This window comes from Ammodytes marinus (genome assembly GCF_949987685.1).
Source record: "Ammodytes marinus genome assembly, chromosome: 1".
Classification (NCBI taxonomy): domain Eukaryota; kingdom Metazoa; phylum Chordata; class Actinopteri; order Uranoscopiformes; family Ammodytidae; genus Ammodytes; species Ammodytes marinus.
Window position 1 is genome coordinate 11103058 of NC_137230.1, and position 16644 is coordinate 11119701.

Genomic DNA, 16644 nt, shown 5'->3' on the forward strand with positions numbered 1-16644 from the left:
TTATGGGTACAAACACAAACGTACACACACAGGGCCAGATGGATGGCCCAAGGCCCCTATTATGAAGTGACAGTGATCAGGATGAGCAGCCCTGTGAGAGTCACACAGCCTTGACACACACCACAAGAACAAACCGCATGGGAGTGAATAGCCATTCTGAATGTATATACAGTCAGTGGCACTTGCAACAGACACGCACACACACACACACACACAGCAGGTGGTGAATAGCTTGCCCAATGAGCTTCTGTGCTGTGCTGTAGCTGTGCCACATTAACAAAGCCCTCCAGGGAAACCCTGTAGCGCAGGGTCACGGTCTGGTCACATGCCTGGCTTTCCACACGTCTTGCTTTCTCTCTCTCTCTCTCTGGTTCAAAAGCTCTCATATGATATGCTCCCATTCACAAGTGTATCACTGCCATTTCACTTTTCCAACCTTACATCTTCACCTACCCGCAAACAGTCTACACCCTCCTCTGTTCTGTTTCCTCCCTCCCGTCATTTCCCTTTCACCTATCTGTCTCTACCTTTTTAATATTTAGTTTTCCCTGAGTCCCTCCTGTGTTTTAACCTGTGTAGCCTCCATTGTTTCCCCTCTCAACCTCTGCCTGTTCTCCTGACTGCACAGCACACAGTATGTCTCCTCCGCTCAGAGCGAGTGCAGCATTACACAGTCAAACTGGGTCACAACCCTCTCAATGGGACACACACTTCGGGGCTGCAGCAAAGGACAGCAGGAGATGTGTGTGTGTGTGTGTGTGTGTGTGTGTGTGTGTGTGCGTGTGTGTGTGTGCGTGCAGGTATTGGGCTTTGTACATCAACAATCTTAGATGCAACCGCGTTTTAAAAAAACAACAACAAAAAAAAAAAGCAGTCGAGACCTCAGGCCAGTTTCAGGTCTACTTTCTCCCCATGTATCACCCAAAACCACAGCTCTCTGCCCAACTCTCATTTCCTCGCTGCTTGGGGTTTCCATGGCAACATAACCAACATAAGAGACAACGTCCGCTTGCGGGGAGGTGCGGTTGGGATATTGAGCGATTTTAAACACCTCCTTCAAAACTAATACCACTAAATAACAGTAGGAATCGATAATATGGCAGTGATGTGAACGTGAAAATCTATGTGTGAGTGGCGGTAGTATCGTGCCGCACGGAGGGAGGGAGGCAGGGAGGGGGGGGGGGGTTCGAGAATAAATTGATGTGTGTGGTAAAGATGGTGACGACACGTGAGGTCAATTTAAATTGAAAGGAGACGAGATAGAGAGCTATTGGGAAAAAGAAGACGGCAAAATGAGAGTGCAAAAGAGGTGTGAGGTTAGGTGAGAGATGGAGAGGAGAAGATAGCAGAGATATATAATAAGGGGGGGGTGCAGATGGGTGAGTGGGTGGCGGGGACGACTTGGTAGGTGTGTGTGTGTGTGTGTGGGGTGGGCGGGGGGGGGCATATCTTGTCTGCACAATGGCAATTAGTGGCCTAATCCCCCCCACCCCCTTCCCCCAACCACCACCTCACCTCGGAGAGCCATTACTCACCCACGGAAGACTAGACCAATCAATAGCAGCCCACTCAGCCCGGGGAACGGAGCTACACTTAATACAGCTCTAGTGTCACAGCCTATTCACTCACCGAGCGCAGGGACAGACACACACACACACACACACACACACACACACACACATGGTTTTGGTGGGTGAGGGGGGGGGGCATAGGACCTCAGTGATTCTGAACTGCTAAGCAACAGGCCACTTCTCCCTGCGTCTCCTCCTTTCTGAAATGCTAAGCAACAGTCTCCATCTTTTCCTCTTACCCCCAGTCCCCCCCCCCCAACCCCCCACCACTATTTTCACATCTCCTCCCTTTCCGTGTAGAGGCAAAGCAGACTGAAGATGAAGAGACAGGGGCCGACTAAATAATTAAGAGAGCAGGAAGAGAAGCAGGTGAGGGGAAGGAGGTAGGTGGAAATAAAGGAGTGGGGCCATCAACCAACAACACCTTTGCTCTCTTCTCTAGCAGAGTCTGCATCCTTCCTCCTCTCATATACAGTACATACAGTACATACAGTACAACACACACACACACACACACACAAAGCACAATTATTCCTCTTCCATTCTCTCCTCCTCACTAACAACCACCACCACCCGCCCACCACCTCTGCATACACCCCAATTTATTTCCCTTCTGTTCTACAAACACAGTGCCTGCCAACCGGTGGTACAGTAGATCTGCCAGACTTAATGCACACTTTTCATCAACACATTTACAACATACTTACAGCCAAGTAAGGGCTCAGGGAAATGTCTTAAGAGAACTGTTTCATGTTTGCATCTTTCTGTCTATGTGTGTTGCCCTTCATATTCCTGTTCAAACCACACACACATTCACATGAGTGTCCATCAGCCCTCCATGCTTCATTAAGCCTCCATCCCTGCTCCGGCTCCGAGATTCCCCCCCCCCCCCCCCCCCCACTCTTGTCCAATTTTGCGACACCCTCCATTTTGCTCCAGTTTCCAGGCAAATCCCCTAGCTTGCTTCACCCCTGCAGCACATCGCCACAGTGCCATCTGAGGAAACGTTTCATACATGAAGCCATGCGATTGGCTCCAAGCATGGTGTCATTTGGAGCCATATGCTCATCCTGTTCTTCTTCTCATTCTCCGTAAAGAGAGAAGATGATGGCCATGCATGCCGGGCCCTGTGGGGGGCTAGAGGAGGAGGAGGAGGAGGAGGAGGGAACCACAGAGCCCTTCGTCCCCAGAGTCTAAAATAGGCTCATCAGCTCTCAACCTGCACTTCATTAGCTGTACTGATTGTCACTTGCTTTGGCGTGTGTGTAGTGTGGTGATGGGGTCGGAGGGGTGTGAGGAGAAGAGGGGAAGGGAGGGGGGGGGGGTGTTGAGAGAGGGATGGAAAGGGGTAGAGAGTCAGAAGGGAAAGAGCAAGGAAAAGGAGAGAAAAGAAATCAAGCGCTGTCTCAGTCCCAAGCTGTGTGTGATTAATGTGAAGCTCCTTTCACTATCGCCTCCTCTATTACCAGTCCCCTACTCTCTCACAGACTGCCTCCACACTTGACCGCTCAAGCTGAGCCACCAACACATGCGCGCACTCACACACACACACACACAAGATGCAACCCTACAGCAGCGACAAACAAACAAACAGAGCTGCGGTCAGAGGCTGGGGCCATGTGTCTCTGCATGGACCACGTCGTTTTACTTCAGCGGCTGACCCAATCAAAGAGAGACAAAAGATATAAAAATAAAAGGGAGGGCAGAGCCATGGTAGTGAATCCCGCTGGATCGCTAAGCCTTGATAGGAAGTCAACACGACACAAAAATGTTTTAGTGTTGCCAAATGGCCTCTACCAAATTCTCCAACCGCCGCTGCCAAAATAACAGCCAGGCATAGCCAGGCACCCGGCCCTGCCAGGCAGAGGGTGCTCTCTCCTCCATCCAGCCAACACACCCACCACACCACACCCTACCCAACCCGCACACCTCCTCCCTCCCTCCCAGCATGCATTACAACAACATCAGCACTTAATTAAACAGTCCATTTCACACCTGGTGTGCATAGCAGTGCCCAGCCAACCCTGCATCCATATGCCACACCACCAATAGCACAAGCCTCAACACGTGCACTCACACACACAGGCACACACACACACACACACGTTTACAGACACACAATTACGACTGATGCATACAAACACCGCACACACCTGCTACTACAGTCTTGGCCACGCACTGTGACAACACACCACAAAGCCTGTAATCTGCATCACTGAGTGGGGGGATGGGGAGAGGCACGCTGTGTGTGTTGCTGTGCCAGCGAGGGGAAGAAAGACAGTACAAGATGGCGGATGGAAATAAGAGGAGCAATCCTCTGTAGCTTCTGCTGACTGTACAAACAGTGTATTATGCTTAAATGCTGCCTTTGCTACTGAACAGAGTCATTTAAGGTTGATGTGTATGGAGAGAGAGAGGAGGAGAGGAGGGGTAAATGAGCTTGTTTGGGATGTTTCAGGGACAGTCACAGCCTGAAGGGTTTTGCCTTCAAGAAACAAACGCGCACGAACACACACACACACACACACACACACATACAGAGCACAGCGAGGCCGTCTGAGCTCCAGGCAGGCTCCAGATGGAGAGGTCAGAGACACACTGACCCGCTGTCCCAGCATGCTCTGGGCTCCCAGATACAAGGGGAGCCTCTGGCCACACACACACACACACACACATGTTCACGTATAGATACTCACAATCTGACACACACACACCCCAGGGTTTCAACAATTCAACTAATTACTTCCAATTTCTCTGTTTCCCAGTCAACTCATTCCATCTCTCTTGTACACCTTTATTCTCTGTCTCTCTGTTCTCTCTCTCCGGGCAGGGTGCTACACTTTGTATGAACGCAGCCATGATATTCTGGTGGTGTGAGTGTGTGTGTGTGTGTGTTCACGTCCAAGACAGTGTGTGAGAGAAGAAACAACTGACAGGATTAAACCCAGGTATGCCTAATTAATCAATCTTGTGTGTTCACATGAGTGTACATGGGATGAGAGTGTGTCCTTTACACTGCTCTGATACTCATTATCGCTCACCTCTCCTCTTCAGCGCAGCACTCGGGACAGACACACAGCTATTCATTGTACACGCGACAAATATGTGACAGCGTGTGTGTGCTTGTGCGTGTGTGTATGTGTCTATGTGTGGGGGCTGGGTGGGTCTTAAATCAATATAGCAGCCAGTGGTGGTGATACTAGAACTCAGACCTAACTCGTTTCTTTATGCCTTAGGACAGTGAGTCACAGCACCTCATACAGCATATACTGCACTACTCACCTCACAGCATCAACTAGAGGGTAAGAAAGACAGAGACACAGAGGGAGAGAGACAGAGGGAGAGCGAGAGAGAGAGAGAGAGGGTGAGTCAACACAGCTAATGAAAGGACAGCAGGCTGTGGCATGCTAAAGAAATCACGAGGCATACGAAGTTGCAAAGACAACTGTTTGCATGTGCGGGGGTGTTTGGGTGTGTTGCCTATAAATACAGGCTCCGCAGACAGAGAAGTGACTGGAGCTCTAGGGGGGGGCTACTACATGCCTCTCTTCCCACCCTGGAACCAGTGCTCCCGACACGGGCAGAGTAAGTCGCCCCCTTCTGCCCGACGGTTGACTCAAACACACACACACACACGCACACACACACACACACACACACACACACACACACACACACACACACACACACACACAACATCACCGCCTACACCAGCCAGACGGCACACAAATAACAAAAGGGGCTTTTTTGTGCTTTTAATAAAGAAAAGGTGGTGGAGCTAAATCAGACAATATCTTGTGTCTGTTCTCTTATGACAAATACACGGGATCTCTCTGCCTTAGTAGAGTGTGTATTACAGAAGGAACACCGATTTGCACCTCGCAAAGCATAATGAAAAATAAAATGCAGAGGTTACTGAGGAGGAGATTTGTGTTCTCTTACTGTAACTGAAAAAAAGGGAGTACTGTAGCCTAAGCAACAGAGGGATAACAAGGAAAAATTCCAATAAAAACTACTGGAAAGGTCCACATAATAAAATGAAAAGGCAGGCAGGACTGAATTATGGAAGAGGGGATGTTTGTTTTTGAGAAAGAAAAAAGAGTGAGAAACAAATGAGGGATGAAGGGGAGAGAAGGATTGAGAGGGAGGTGAGGAGAGGTTGGAGCGTGTCCTCTTTCTGTGTGTGTGTGTGTGTGTGTGTGTGTGTGTGTAATAAATCATTTTCTGGGGTCGGTCTGGGTTCCCCGGATGCAGTGTGTGTATGCTGGGGGAGCAAGGTGTCCAGGGACAGCCAGTGAAAGAGAGGGGGACCATCTGATTTAAGAGCCAGAGCAAAGGGTGGACAGCTGGGGTATAGCTGGGCCTCTCCACAAGCAAAAGGCATAGGGCCACACGGAAATATGCAAGAAATAATATACACACCCATCCACTCAGTATACTCCACAGTGAGAATCTAACTAGGCTATCGTGTTTTACTACTGCTTTCATGTTTATCTGTGTTTTTTTAAGTAGGTGTAAATAATCAGAGACACCGGGCACATTGGTATTGGAAAATACTTGCACGTACATGGAGGCCAGTTTTGCATTTTACAAAACACACAGGAAACAAAGAAGTAAACCAGCAAAACCACAAACTCCTCCCTGGGCCTGAGCAACAACAACTACACAAAAGCATTTGCATGGATCTCTGAACGAGCATGTTTCTCCAAGCCTCAAAGGGATGGTTCAGAATTTCTTGACAAAAAGGTCGGACGAGTTCACGGCCAGTAAATCAACCACCTGATGCTTATTGCATATTCATACGACCACGGGATAGAGATCTGAGGGATGGGAGTGCTCTGAAATGTCCTGCGTGAGTCTGTAAGTGTGTGTGTGTGTGTGTGTGTGTGTGTGTGTGTGTCTCTGTGTGTGTGTGTGTAGACACTCTAAACGGACACATGTGTGAAAGGGAATTATAAAAGCATCACACACACATTGACAAGCCCGCCAGTTACAGCGTACATGCACTGGCACACACAGCAGCACATTAAGTGGGTCAGCGAGAGTGGCTCCTCTTCGTCCCAGCATCTCCAGGGACACCGACTAATTCAATCCTCCTGTGTGGTTATCATCCCATTGCTATTAGCAGCTCCACACTCAGCTACAGCTACAGAAAAAGGGCCATGGAACATTGCACACACACCTATATGACCCCTACTACAAACACACACACACACACACACACACATACCAAATATACAGACACACACATACAGGGTACAGGAGGTACAGAACACCTAATCCATCAGGTTTACAGCTTAGAGTCAGGCGGGCTGGATATAATGATACATTCAGCTCTTATTATGGTTTGACGATATACAATAAAGGTGGGATCAGCCATTCTGGACAATGCTTATCATCAAAATCCCTGTTTGTCAAAATCTGTAAATATCTCCACACGATCTGCTACCTGTATGTATTGCGTGTGCGCTGAAAAACAAATCCACTGTTAATACACAGCGTAGCCTCTGTAAAAGGGCATGTTACTACCTACCTATGGGTCGGTCAGAAGCCCTTTGTTTACATACCCTTTCTGTACATACCAGTTTACAGAGCCTAGGCTGTGTATTAACACCAGCTATCAGTGAAAACACATTCATACAGGTGGCGCAACGTGATAAGATTTTCACTGATTTTGACAATAAGCATCCTCCAGAATCGCTGACTCCACCTTTAATCCCATTGGCAAACGAGCGTGCAGCAAAAGCCAGAACAAAAAAACTTAAACGCTTGTGCAACCTGTCTACATCTACAAGTAGTTCAAAGAGAAGGGTCGTTTTCACTTTCTTCATACTAATCCAGAGAACAAATGCTGCCGTCCATCCAGCAGACTTTAACCCGTGTCATGAGTATCTAATCCCCTGTTGTTTCGAGGCTGGTGTGGCTTTTTACCTCGAGGTTCTTCGGCCTGTTTTGCCAGTTTTCGGAGGGCCGCGGCGAATCCGGAGTGAGCAGACTGGGCAGCCGGGCTCCCATTGGCTACGATGGAGCCGTTGTGGGGCGACGGGGTGAGGGGGCTGACCGTCGCCGTGGTACGGGTCGCCGTAGAGATCATTCCTAACGATGGTGACTTTGGCTCATGGCTCATGCCTACAAGATGGAAGACAGAAGAGAGGGAGGAGGATGGACAAGTATTAATCACCAAATACTGCTTGTGTATCGCAGGAAATATATACGCAAAAAAAAAAGACCACATTTAGAGAAAATATGCTATTAAGGTCTAAGGTCGTCAGAACAGAGTGTGCGGTGCTGGCTGGGTATCTGTTTGTGACAGCTGGGCTGAGATGGGGATTGGTGGTGTGAGGGGCAGAGGGGACTTTGGTTGTATGGCGTGGGGTCAGGGGTGGGAGGTGAGGAGGGTGGGTCAGGGGTGGGAGGTGAGAAGGGTGGGTCAACCCCCAAAGAGCTCCAGTCTGGCTGGGCGTTTGACAGGAGGGTCCATGGTCACATAGTTTACACATGGACTCCACTGAGCATGCTCCAACACTAGCACTGACAGGGTGACTGTATTTCTTAGTGGCAGGATTGTACTGTTACTGTTAATGTAAATGTGAGCAGATTCAGCGTGAACACACCCAGAAGCTTTCCCACTGTTGAAATGGAACAAATTAGCAACTCATTAGGGCTCCCTCACACAACTTAAGAAGGCAAGTTCACATTGTGCTAAATCCAATTATTGCTGCCAGGGAGGCGCTACCTCTAGCCCTTTCTCTACACCAGGAAGGAAGAGAGAATTCTAACAACAACAAAGTTATGAGGAAATGAACGGTGATGTTTCACAAACGGACAGCATGATAGTTCTGAATTTAGAGGACGGGGGTTTGAATGCATTTTTGGGATTTCCAGAGTCAAACAAATGACCTGAACTTTCTGTTCAACCCAAATAAGAACTGCTAAGTCTACCACTGTCACATAAAGAAGTCCCTATCTTACATCAAAAGTGAGTTTTGTGTTTGTGTCATATCACTTTCTAACCAATTGTAAGAGCTATTTGGTGGTTGGTGTGGGGGAGGTGGGGAGGGTTGAGACGGCTGTCCCTTTCCTTCCTGTGTATGTGTATGCATGTGTGTGTGTGTGTGTGTGTGTGTGTGTGTGTGTGTGTGTGTGTGTGTGTTGGTGGGTGTGTGTGTTGAAAGGTGACACCCTGTTGACAGCCCCTCGGTCAGTGGAATCCCTAAATGCCAGAATGGCTCGTGATAGCCCTACGTGCTCCAGCAAAACACACAGACACATTTTCAGACCAGTTTAGTTAGTGTTCTGCAGACTCAAAGTATTAACAGTCACACACACACACACACACACACACACACACACACACACACACACACACACACACACACACACACACACACACACACACACACACACACACACACACACACACACACACACACACACACACACACACACACACACACACACACGCTGAGTATTGCTCAGAATCCTCCTTAAAATCAACATTCAAAGTAAACTCACAGCTGACATACTCACTGAAATAAAAGACACTCGCTAGCAGTATATCAATAGCACAATTAAATAAGTAGAAGTTATATCTGGGTCTACCCCAGAGGCTGAGAGGGCTATAAAAAGATCATGTTCCCTCCTAAGAGGAGAGCATAGGCTCAGCACCCTGTGTGTGTGTGTGTGTGTGTGTGTGTGTGTGTGTGTGTGTGTGTGTGTGTGTGTGTGTGTTGACGCACACAGCGGCAAGTCAGGCATGAAAGAGTGAATAACATTCCCAAACACCTCTTGAGTTGTCCTGCCCGTAACCTCCCAGTTACCCAGTGCACTCCGAGTGAACCCAGCACACAATTAATAATGGAATCTACAATGACTACTGTCTGAACGACACACACACACATGGCGCCATTGAGGGACTGGCAAACAAGCAAAAGAAGACAGTCCAGTAACGCAACTCTGTCTGTCAAAGAGACACTGAAGTACCTCTCCTCCCATTCCAAACCTCCTTTTAGAGAGGGTCAGGAAAAGTCAGGAGGGAGTTAAAAGAAATACACAAAGAACTTTCTCTCCAAAAACTAACATAGGCTACTACTATGGAGACGGAACGCACAGCATTCAAACCGCACACACATCGAAAACCCCAGACACACACACACACACATGCGAGTAACACAGTGAGAGTAGAAGCAGACAAGCACACAGAGAGAGCTTGACAAATATACACACAAAGGCACATATCCGGAAGTCTGGCAGTGGTTCATGACCCCCCCCCCCTCCCTCTCTCTCTCTCCCTCCTTCCCTCCCCAAACCGTAGATTAAAAGCGTGGCCGAAGCTCCTTCTTACTGCACAAAGGAGTGAAGCCGCCTGGATCCCCGATGGCTGCATCTTCACGTTGTTGAGCCCAGCCCAGCACACACCGGCAGCAGCCACCAGCGACAGGACACACACCATCTTCCTGCTTCTCTCTCTCTCTTTCTCTCTATCTATCTCCTCTTGCCCATCCACCCTCTCTCTCTCTCTCTCTCTCTCTCACTCACTCCCTGCCTTCCTGTCTCTCTCGCGCCGCCGCTCACAAAGACCGTTTAAGCTTATCTAACAAAGCAACACACCACACACGCCGCTGCCTATCTCTCCTCCACTCCTTGCTCTAGCTCTCTCTCTCTCTCTCTCTAAGTGAGAAAACAGAAATTCTTAACCTAGCAGCTGCTGCGATGTCACATGACCTCACCCCCCTCCACACTTCCCTCCCTCCCTCCCTCCGTCCGTCCGTCCTCACACTCTCCCTCACTCCTCCTCCTCCTCCTCCCCTCTCAACCTATAATTCCTCAGCCATTTGTAGATAACAGACACAGGCATGCATGCCCTGCCAAGGAGGGGGGAGGGGAGGGGAGCTGAAGAGAGAGAGAGACCACATCTGACCCCATTGCTAGGCAGCATATATGTATGTGTGCATGTATATAGATTGTCTTGGGGGTTAGTGGTTGGTTTTGGGGGGGGGGGGGGTTAAATATGTGAGGCGCCCTTTCCTTTCCTGAGACAGAAAAGAAAAAAAGGAAAGAGAAAGCAACAGTACATGCCCTGGCCTGTGTCAAGGCATACAGCAAAACGAGAGAAAAAAAAAACTTTTATGAATATAGCCGCCTTAGTTCATTTTCAATTAGATTTTTTAAGTGTAATTGTTCTGGGAACGGCAGAAAAAGCTTGAGAAACATAAAAAGGGAGTATAAAAAAATTAAACAAATAGAGCAACTACTGTACATCCCAAACACATAAACAAGTTAGGAGTAAAGTAAACCTGTTTTTTAATTCTAATTCCACATTTGCCATTTCACACAAACAAGGATGCCAGACGATAATCCTGCTATTAAACCTTTACAGTAAACACACACACACACACACACAAGCTAAACACACACACACACACAAGCGAAACACACACACAAGCTAAACACACACACAGAAAGGCTAAACACAGACACGCCCATTACAATTATAGGGGGTTGTTATCGGTGGTGGAGGCGACTAATGCGTAATATTAGTCAGGGGTTGAGGACCGCAGGAAAAGAGTAAAAAGTGTGGGTTTGACTTCCCCTCTGTCCGTCCTGCTGTCATTGCAGGGGTGTGAATTACTCCTTTCTTTAGTCATTTCCTCCTTCCGTCGCTCGCTGCCTCTCTCAGAAGAGAGAGAGAGAGAGAGAGAGAGAGAGAGAGAGAGAGAGAGAGAGAGAGAGAGAGAGAGAGAGAGGAGAGAGAGAGAGAGAGAGAGAGAGAGAGAGAGATGACAAGGGCGAGAGATTATCTTTGGGGTGAAGCTACACGGTGGCCAGCATTGTGCCAAAAGGCCACCTCTCCAACAAAGCTCCTTTCTGTTTCTCGGGCCAAGGTCTGACACCCATGAGAAAACACAGGGCCCTGCCACACTCTCCCTCTGTCTTTCTGTCTCTCTCTCTCTCTCTTTCCCTCTATCTATCTCTCTCTCTCTTTTGCCTCTTTTCCTGCCCCACCACGCTGGTTAAGGAGAACAGTGTATCTTTGCAGGTATTAAGAATTATGCCGGTTGTCCTGTCTCCCTCTGACGGTACACAAAGTAGTAAAGATTTTGTTTATGGGGCGTCCTGGTGGCCAAGTAAGCAAAAGGGGGCCCACAACATGCCTGTTTACAGAGCCTAGGCTGTGTATTAACATTGGATTTTTTTTCCAGGGTACACACAAGGATTAGGGACAGGATTGTGAGAGGAGATATTCACTGATTTTGCAAAAAATAGATAGATAGATAGATAGATAGATAGATAGATAGATAGATAGATAGATAGATGGATAGATGGATAGATGGATAGATGGATAGATGGATAGATAGATAGATAGATAGATAGATAGATAGATAGATAGATAGATAGATAGATAGATAGATAGATAGATAGATAGATAGATAGTATAAAGGTTGGATGTAGGTGTACATGGTCTAACAAGAGGGTGTTCTCTGCCAGAGTAATGATGACTATGTTCTAAGCCATCCTGAATGAGTAATGTCTTATGGATTTCCAGAGAAGTGAGCCTGCCTCTACCTCTCAACATCACCCAGTTTTTCAACACACTTTGTTCACTATTTCAGGCCGGCTTCTGACCCTAACATTCTACAGCCCGCCAGCAGATGGCAGTGTCTCCCAAGCTAATCGGTGGGAGTCCTCTGTAAATGACACGGCATATGTCACAGTCCCTCTAATCCAGTGATACAAACAAGAAGAAGAAAAAATTGATTTTCAACTGATATTGCTGTGGATTATGAAGAGGACAAAGGTTGAATCCACTTGGCAAGGGTTTGAACCCAAACGTAAAGGTACTTAGCAGATTGGAATAAAGAAGGTATTTTTGGCAGCATGGCAAAAGTATAAACACATTTTTTTCTGACAACTCGAGGAGAAAAAAAAAAAAAAAAGCAGTCAGTTACACACCAAGCTTCCTGATGCAATTAACCCTTTGAATGCCGTTGCGCCCTGAGGGAAAACAAAACAAAGCCCTGAGAAAAAGAAAAAGGAATGTAGATTACAACAAACCACGCACAAACATGATCCCGCCCATACCCACACACACACACACAGACACACACACACCCTGCTGGGAGTAAAGCCGATCACTTACTCCAATAGTCTGTCAAACAAACACACACACACTGTTTTGTACCCTTTTTGCTGGTTGGAATGCAGATTACTGTCTCTCTCTCTTTCACACAGACACACACACACAGAGACACACACACACACACACACACACACACACACACACACACACACACACACACACACACACACACACACACACACACACACACACACACACACACACACACACACACACACACACACACACACACACACACACACACACACACACACACACACACACACACACACAGTAAATCCTCTTGGCTCCTGTATGCCCTGGCCAGTGGGGAGATAATGCAGTAGCAGCTCTAGCGAGCGGTTAATCTTTAACCAGGAAAGGGATTTGCCTATCAGCTCGTTAAAACTAGCAGGGCAATGCTGCTGGCCCATCTATCTGATCCAGCCACCAAAACCTAGTATCTCAGGCCAAGTCCAAAACGAAGAATGGATTAGACCTGGAGCAGCCTACAACAACTACAACTGTGTGTCCCCATGCTTTAAATCACTGGGGGCGACCGATCATGCCTCTTTTCCAGTGGCTCGGTGGTGTGATATAGCACACTTCAGCCCATCATGCCACGGTAATGTGGTCCTGCTTAGGAAACAGGGTTAAACCGGTATAGTGTCTGTCATCAAAGGAGCGATAAAGATGTCATCGCGGTAAAACTGGCCGGCTTCAACAACATGTGCGGTCAGGTCGGCGACTGAAAGCTCCGTTTCTAAAAAGTCTTGCTGGTGCTAAGCCATGGAATAGTTTGGGATAGCGTCGGCCGGTGTCACATAGCCTCTGCGGTTTGGGTGTTTTGTTCCACCTACTCCTCCATTCCTGTTCTTACTTTCCTCTTACACACAGCACCCTCACCACTGTCTTCTTTCGCGGTGCTATCGGTCATATCAAAACAAAAGTTTACGGCTGCTTCACACACACATACTAAACTGTTTTCACAAGCAACCTCCTGGAAAGCTTTCGTTGTCAAGCGGGCTACAGGAGAAGGTCTAGCCAAATTTGTTCGAGATGATTAGCACATACTGTAAAACAGCAGTATACAAACAGAAATAAGTCTACACAATCTGACATGGACATTTCTTTGTGTTTTTTTGCGGTCACCTAGCCCCCCTATCTTAAACACCACAGGGAGGAATGGTGAAGAAGATGTGTAGATAGTGAACTGTATGTTTGGTGTGAAGGGATATGCAAAAAAAGACTAATTTCAATATCGCCTTGTGTGAGTGTACTTTGTGTATATCTGCCTTGTGTACATTGACTAATAAAGCAACTTAACTTAATATGCTTTGTCGTCCTGTTGTGCGGTCCAGCAAGCCTCCAACTCTTATTTTTTTTGTTTTATGCTTTATTGATAGTGTAGAGACAGACTTGAAATGGGGCAGAGAGGGGAGTGACATGCAGAGAACGACCACGGGCCGGAATCGAACCCGGGTCCGCTGCAGGCCGAGGCCCATGGGGGGGACGCCCCTCCAACTCTTCTTGATAAGCAACACTTTTCCCCCCATGCCAACTTGCTGTAGATAAAGGGGAACCCCCCCCCCCCATCATAGTTCAGATCAGGAACTCTGATCACAGCCAACAGGAGCCAAAGCGTGGATATTCATCACTCAATAGGAAAGCATACTTTATCCCCGCGGACACAGGTTCACCCTTCAACCCCACTGAAATGAAATGACTTGGGAGTAAGTAGCTTAGCATCTGAAACAGCAGGGATTTACAGTCAACTTGATGAGTACATGTCATCATGAAGGGGCTGGCTGATATGCTAGCTGGCTGGCTAGAGGTGTGCCGACAGGTGGATGGAAAAGGATCATGGGAAAGAGAGTTACGTGGATGAAAGCAACCTTCCAAACACAGGATATAATTCAGGCATAATAGCTATTACAGCAGCCACGCTGTCGAGTTGTTAAGTGATGTTAAAAAGTTACACCTAGTAAAACAAGAACAGAATGAAAGCGGAGAACATAACTCTGTGGCTGTCAACATCGACGCTTTATAAATAGCACTTATGTACTGCACCCATAAGCAGCCTTTGAAGTTGTGATAAAATGAAGGAGGAGGATGAGCGTAAAAGCTAGACAGGGGGGCCGTAATTAAAAAACATCCACAAAAGAAGGAACCTGGCCCCAAGAGCAGCTGTAAAGGCTCAGAGACATGAATTCAAGAAAAAAGACGGGCTTCAACATAAACGGTAGAAAAAGATGTATGTCATGATCTCTGTCCTGAACACACACACACACACACACACACACACACACACACACACACACACACACACACACACACACACACACACACACACACACACACACACACACACACACACACACACACACACACACACACACACACACACACACACACACACACACACACACACACACACACACACACACACACACACACACACACACACAATCCAGGAGCACAGCAGGATAAACCTGCTCTGGTGGTTCCAGGTTTGTTTGACTTCTGAGATGAGATGTCAGAGCAATCTACCCTCAGGCACCATACAGTAGAACGTGTGTGTGTGTGTGCCTGTGTGTGTGTGTGCCTGTGTGTGTGTGTGTGTGTGTGTGTGTGTGAGACTGTGTGTGTGTCTGCGTGCATGCACTCTATCCCTTTCACTCCATACCAAAGAGGAAACCCGAATATCTGAGAAATCCTGAAACAGCAGCTATGTGGCTACAGCCAAATCAAAGGCGACAACTCCACTGGAGAACAAGAGAGAAAGGAAGAAAGTTAGGGGAAAGAAGAGGGAGAAAAAGAGAAACAAGGGTGGGAGGGTGGAAGAGAGGGAGGGAGAGAGAGAGAGAGAGAGAGAGAGAGATCAAGAAGCCATACGAAAGAGACAGGGAGTATTGGCCGTGAGCTGTCATTATACAGCAGGCCTCCATTATGGAGCTATGGCAGGGAACAGTATCTCCCTCTGACCTGGCTCACTGTCACTGTCTAGAACACACACACACACACACACACACACACACACTTCCTGTGTATCACCTTGTGTGGCTTTGAACGGTGCGGCTGTGTGTGTGTGTGTGTGTGTGTGCGAGTTTGCACACACACACACCTTATTATTTATCCCTCACCTCCTACTCCCCACCCCTCCTCCCCCAAACCAAACTGCCTGCCAGCAGTTTGCTACAAAAACACAGGGATTTCAAAAGACCAGCCGGCATCTATCTCTCTCCCTCTCTTCACCTTCCTCTCTCTTGTATTCTCTGACGCACACACACACACACACACACACACACACACACACACACACACACACACACACACACACACACACACACACACACACACACACACACACACACACACACACACACACACACACACACACACACACACACACACACACACACACACACACACACAGTGTAACAGATTGTGTCTTGAGGGTAGGCACGAGCTGAGATGATTTTTCTCTCCTCTCCTCCTCCCTTGCATCCGACTCACCCGCCCCGACAGCGCCATTTCCTCTGTCTGTTAATTACATAGCGGCTGTGGTAGGGGTGGCTGGTGTGTGTGTGTGTGTGTGTGTGTGTGTGTGTGTGTGTGCATGCATGCATGCGTACAGTATACGAGTGTGTGTGTGTGTGTGTGTGTGTGTGTGTGTGTGCGCGCGAGTCATCTGAGGAGTGTGCGGCTGGTGTTCTGAGACACCAGCGTGGGCGTATGACAGAACAGTCTGGTTACGCTTCACGACGCTGCTTAGAGAGTGTGAACACAACAACACACATGCAGACACACACACACACACATACATTCAGTCACACACACACACACACACACACACAGAATACAAGAGCCTTCTGTCTGTGTCTGTGGCTCTTTGTGGTCCATGGCCCAGGAGTCAAGCTGCTGTCTGTACGGCTGTGGCCTCTGTAGCCTCTT

General features: G+C 47.9%; 1 protein-coding gene across 5 annotated transcripts in view; it reads right to left on the minus strand.

Annotated features, from left to right (window-relative positions):
* Nucleotides 1–16644, minus strand: part of gse1b (Gse1 coiled-coil protein b) — a 179795-nt gene that overhangs the window by 20257 nt on the left and 142894 nt on the right. For 4 of the 5 annotated variants that reach the window (XM_080029879.1, XM_080029878.1, XM_080029880.1 and 1 more), the window contains one exon: nucleotides 7503–7700. In XM_080029879.1, the coding sequence (XP_079886005.1) occupies nucleotides 7503–7700 (198 nt within the window). Of the gene's footprint in view, nucleotides 1–7502; nucleotides 7701–9915; nucleotides 10153–16644 lie in introns of those variants that run through there. The other variant, XM_080029881.1, reaches the window with a different exon arrangement.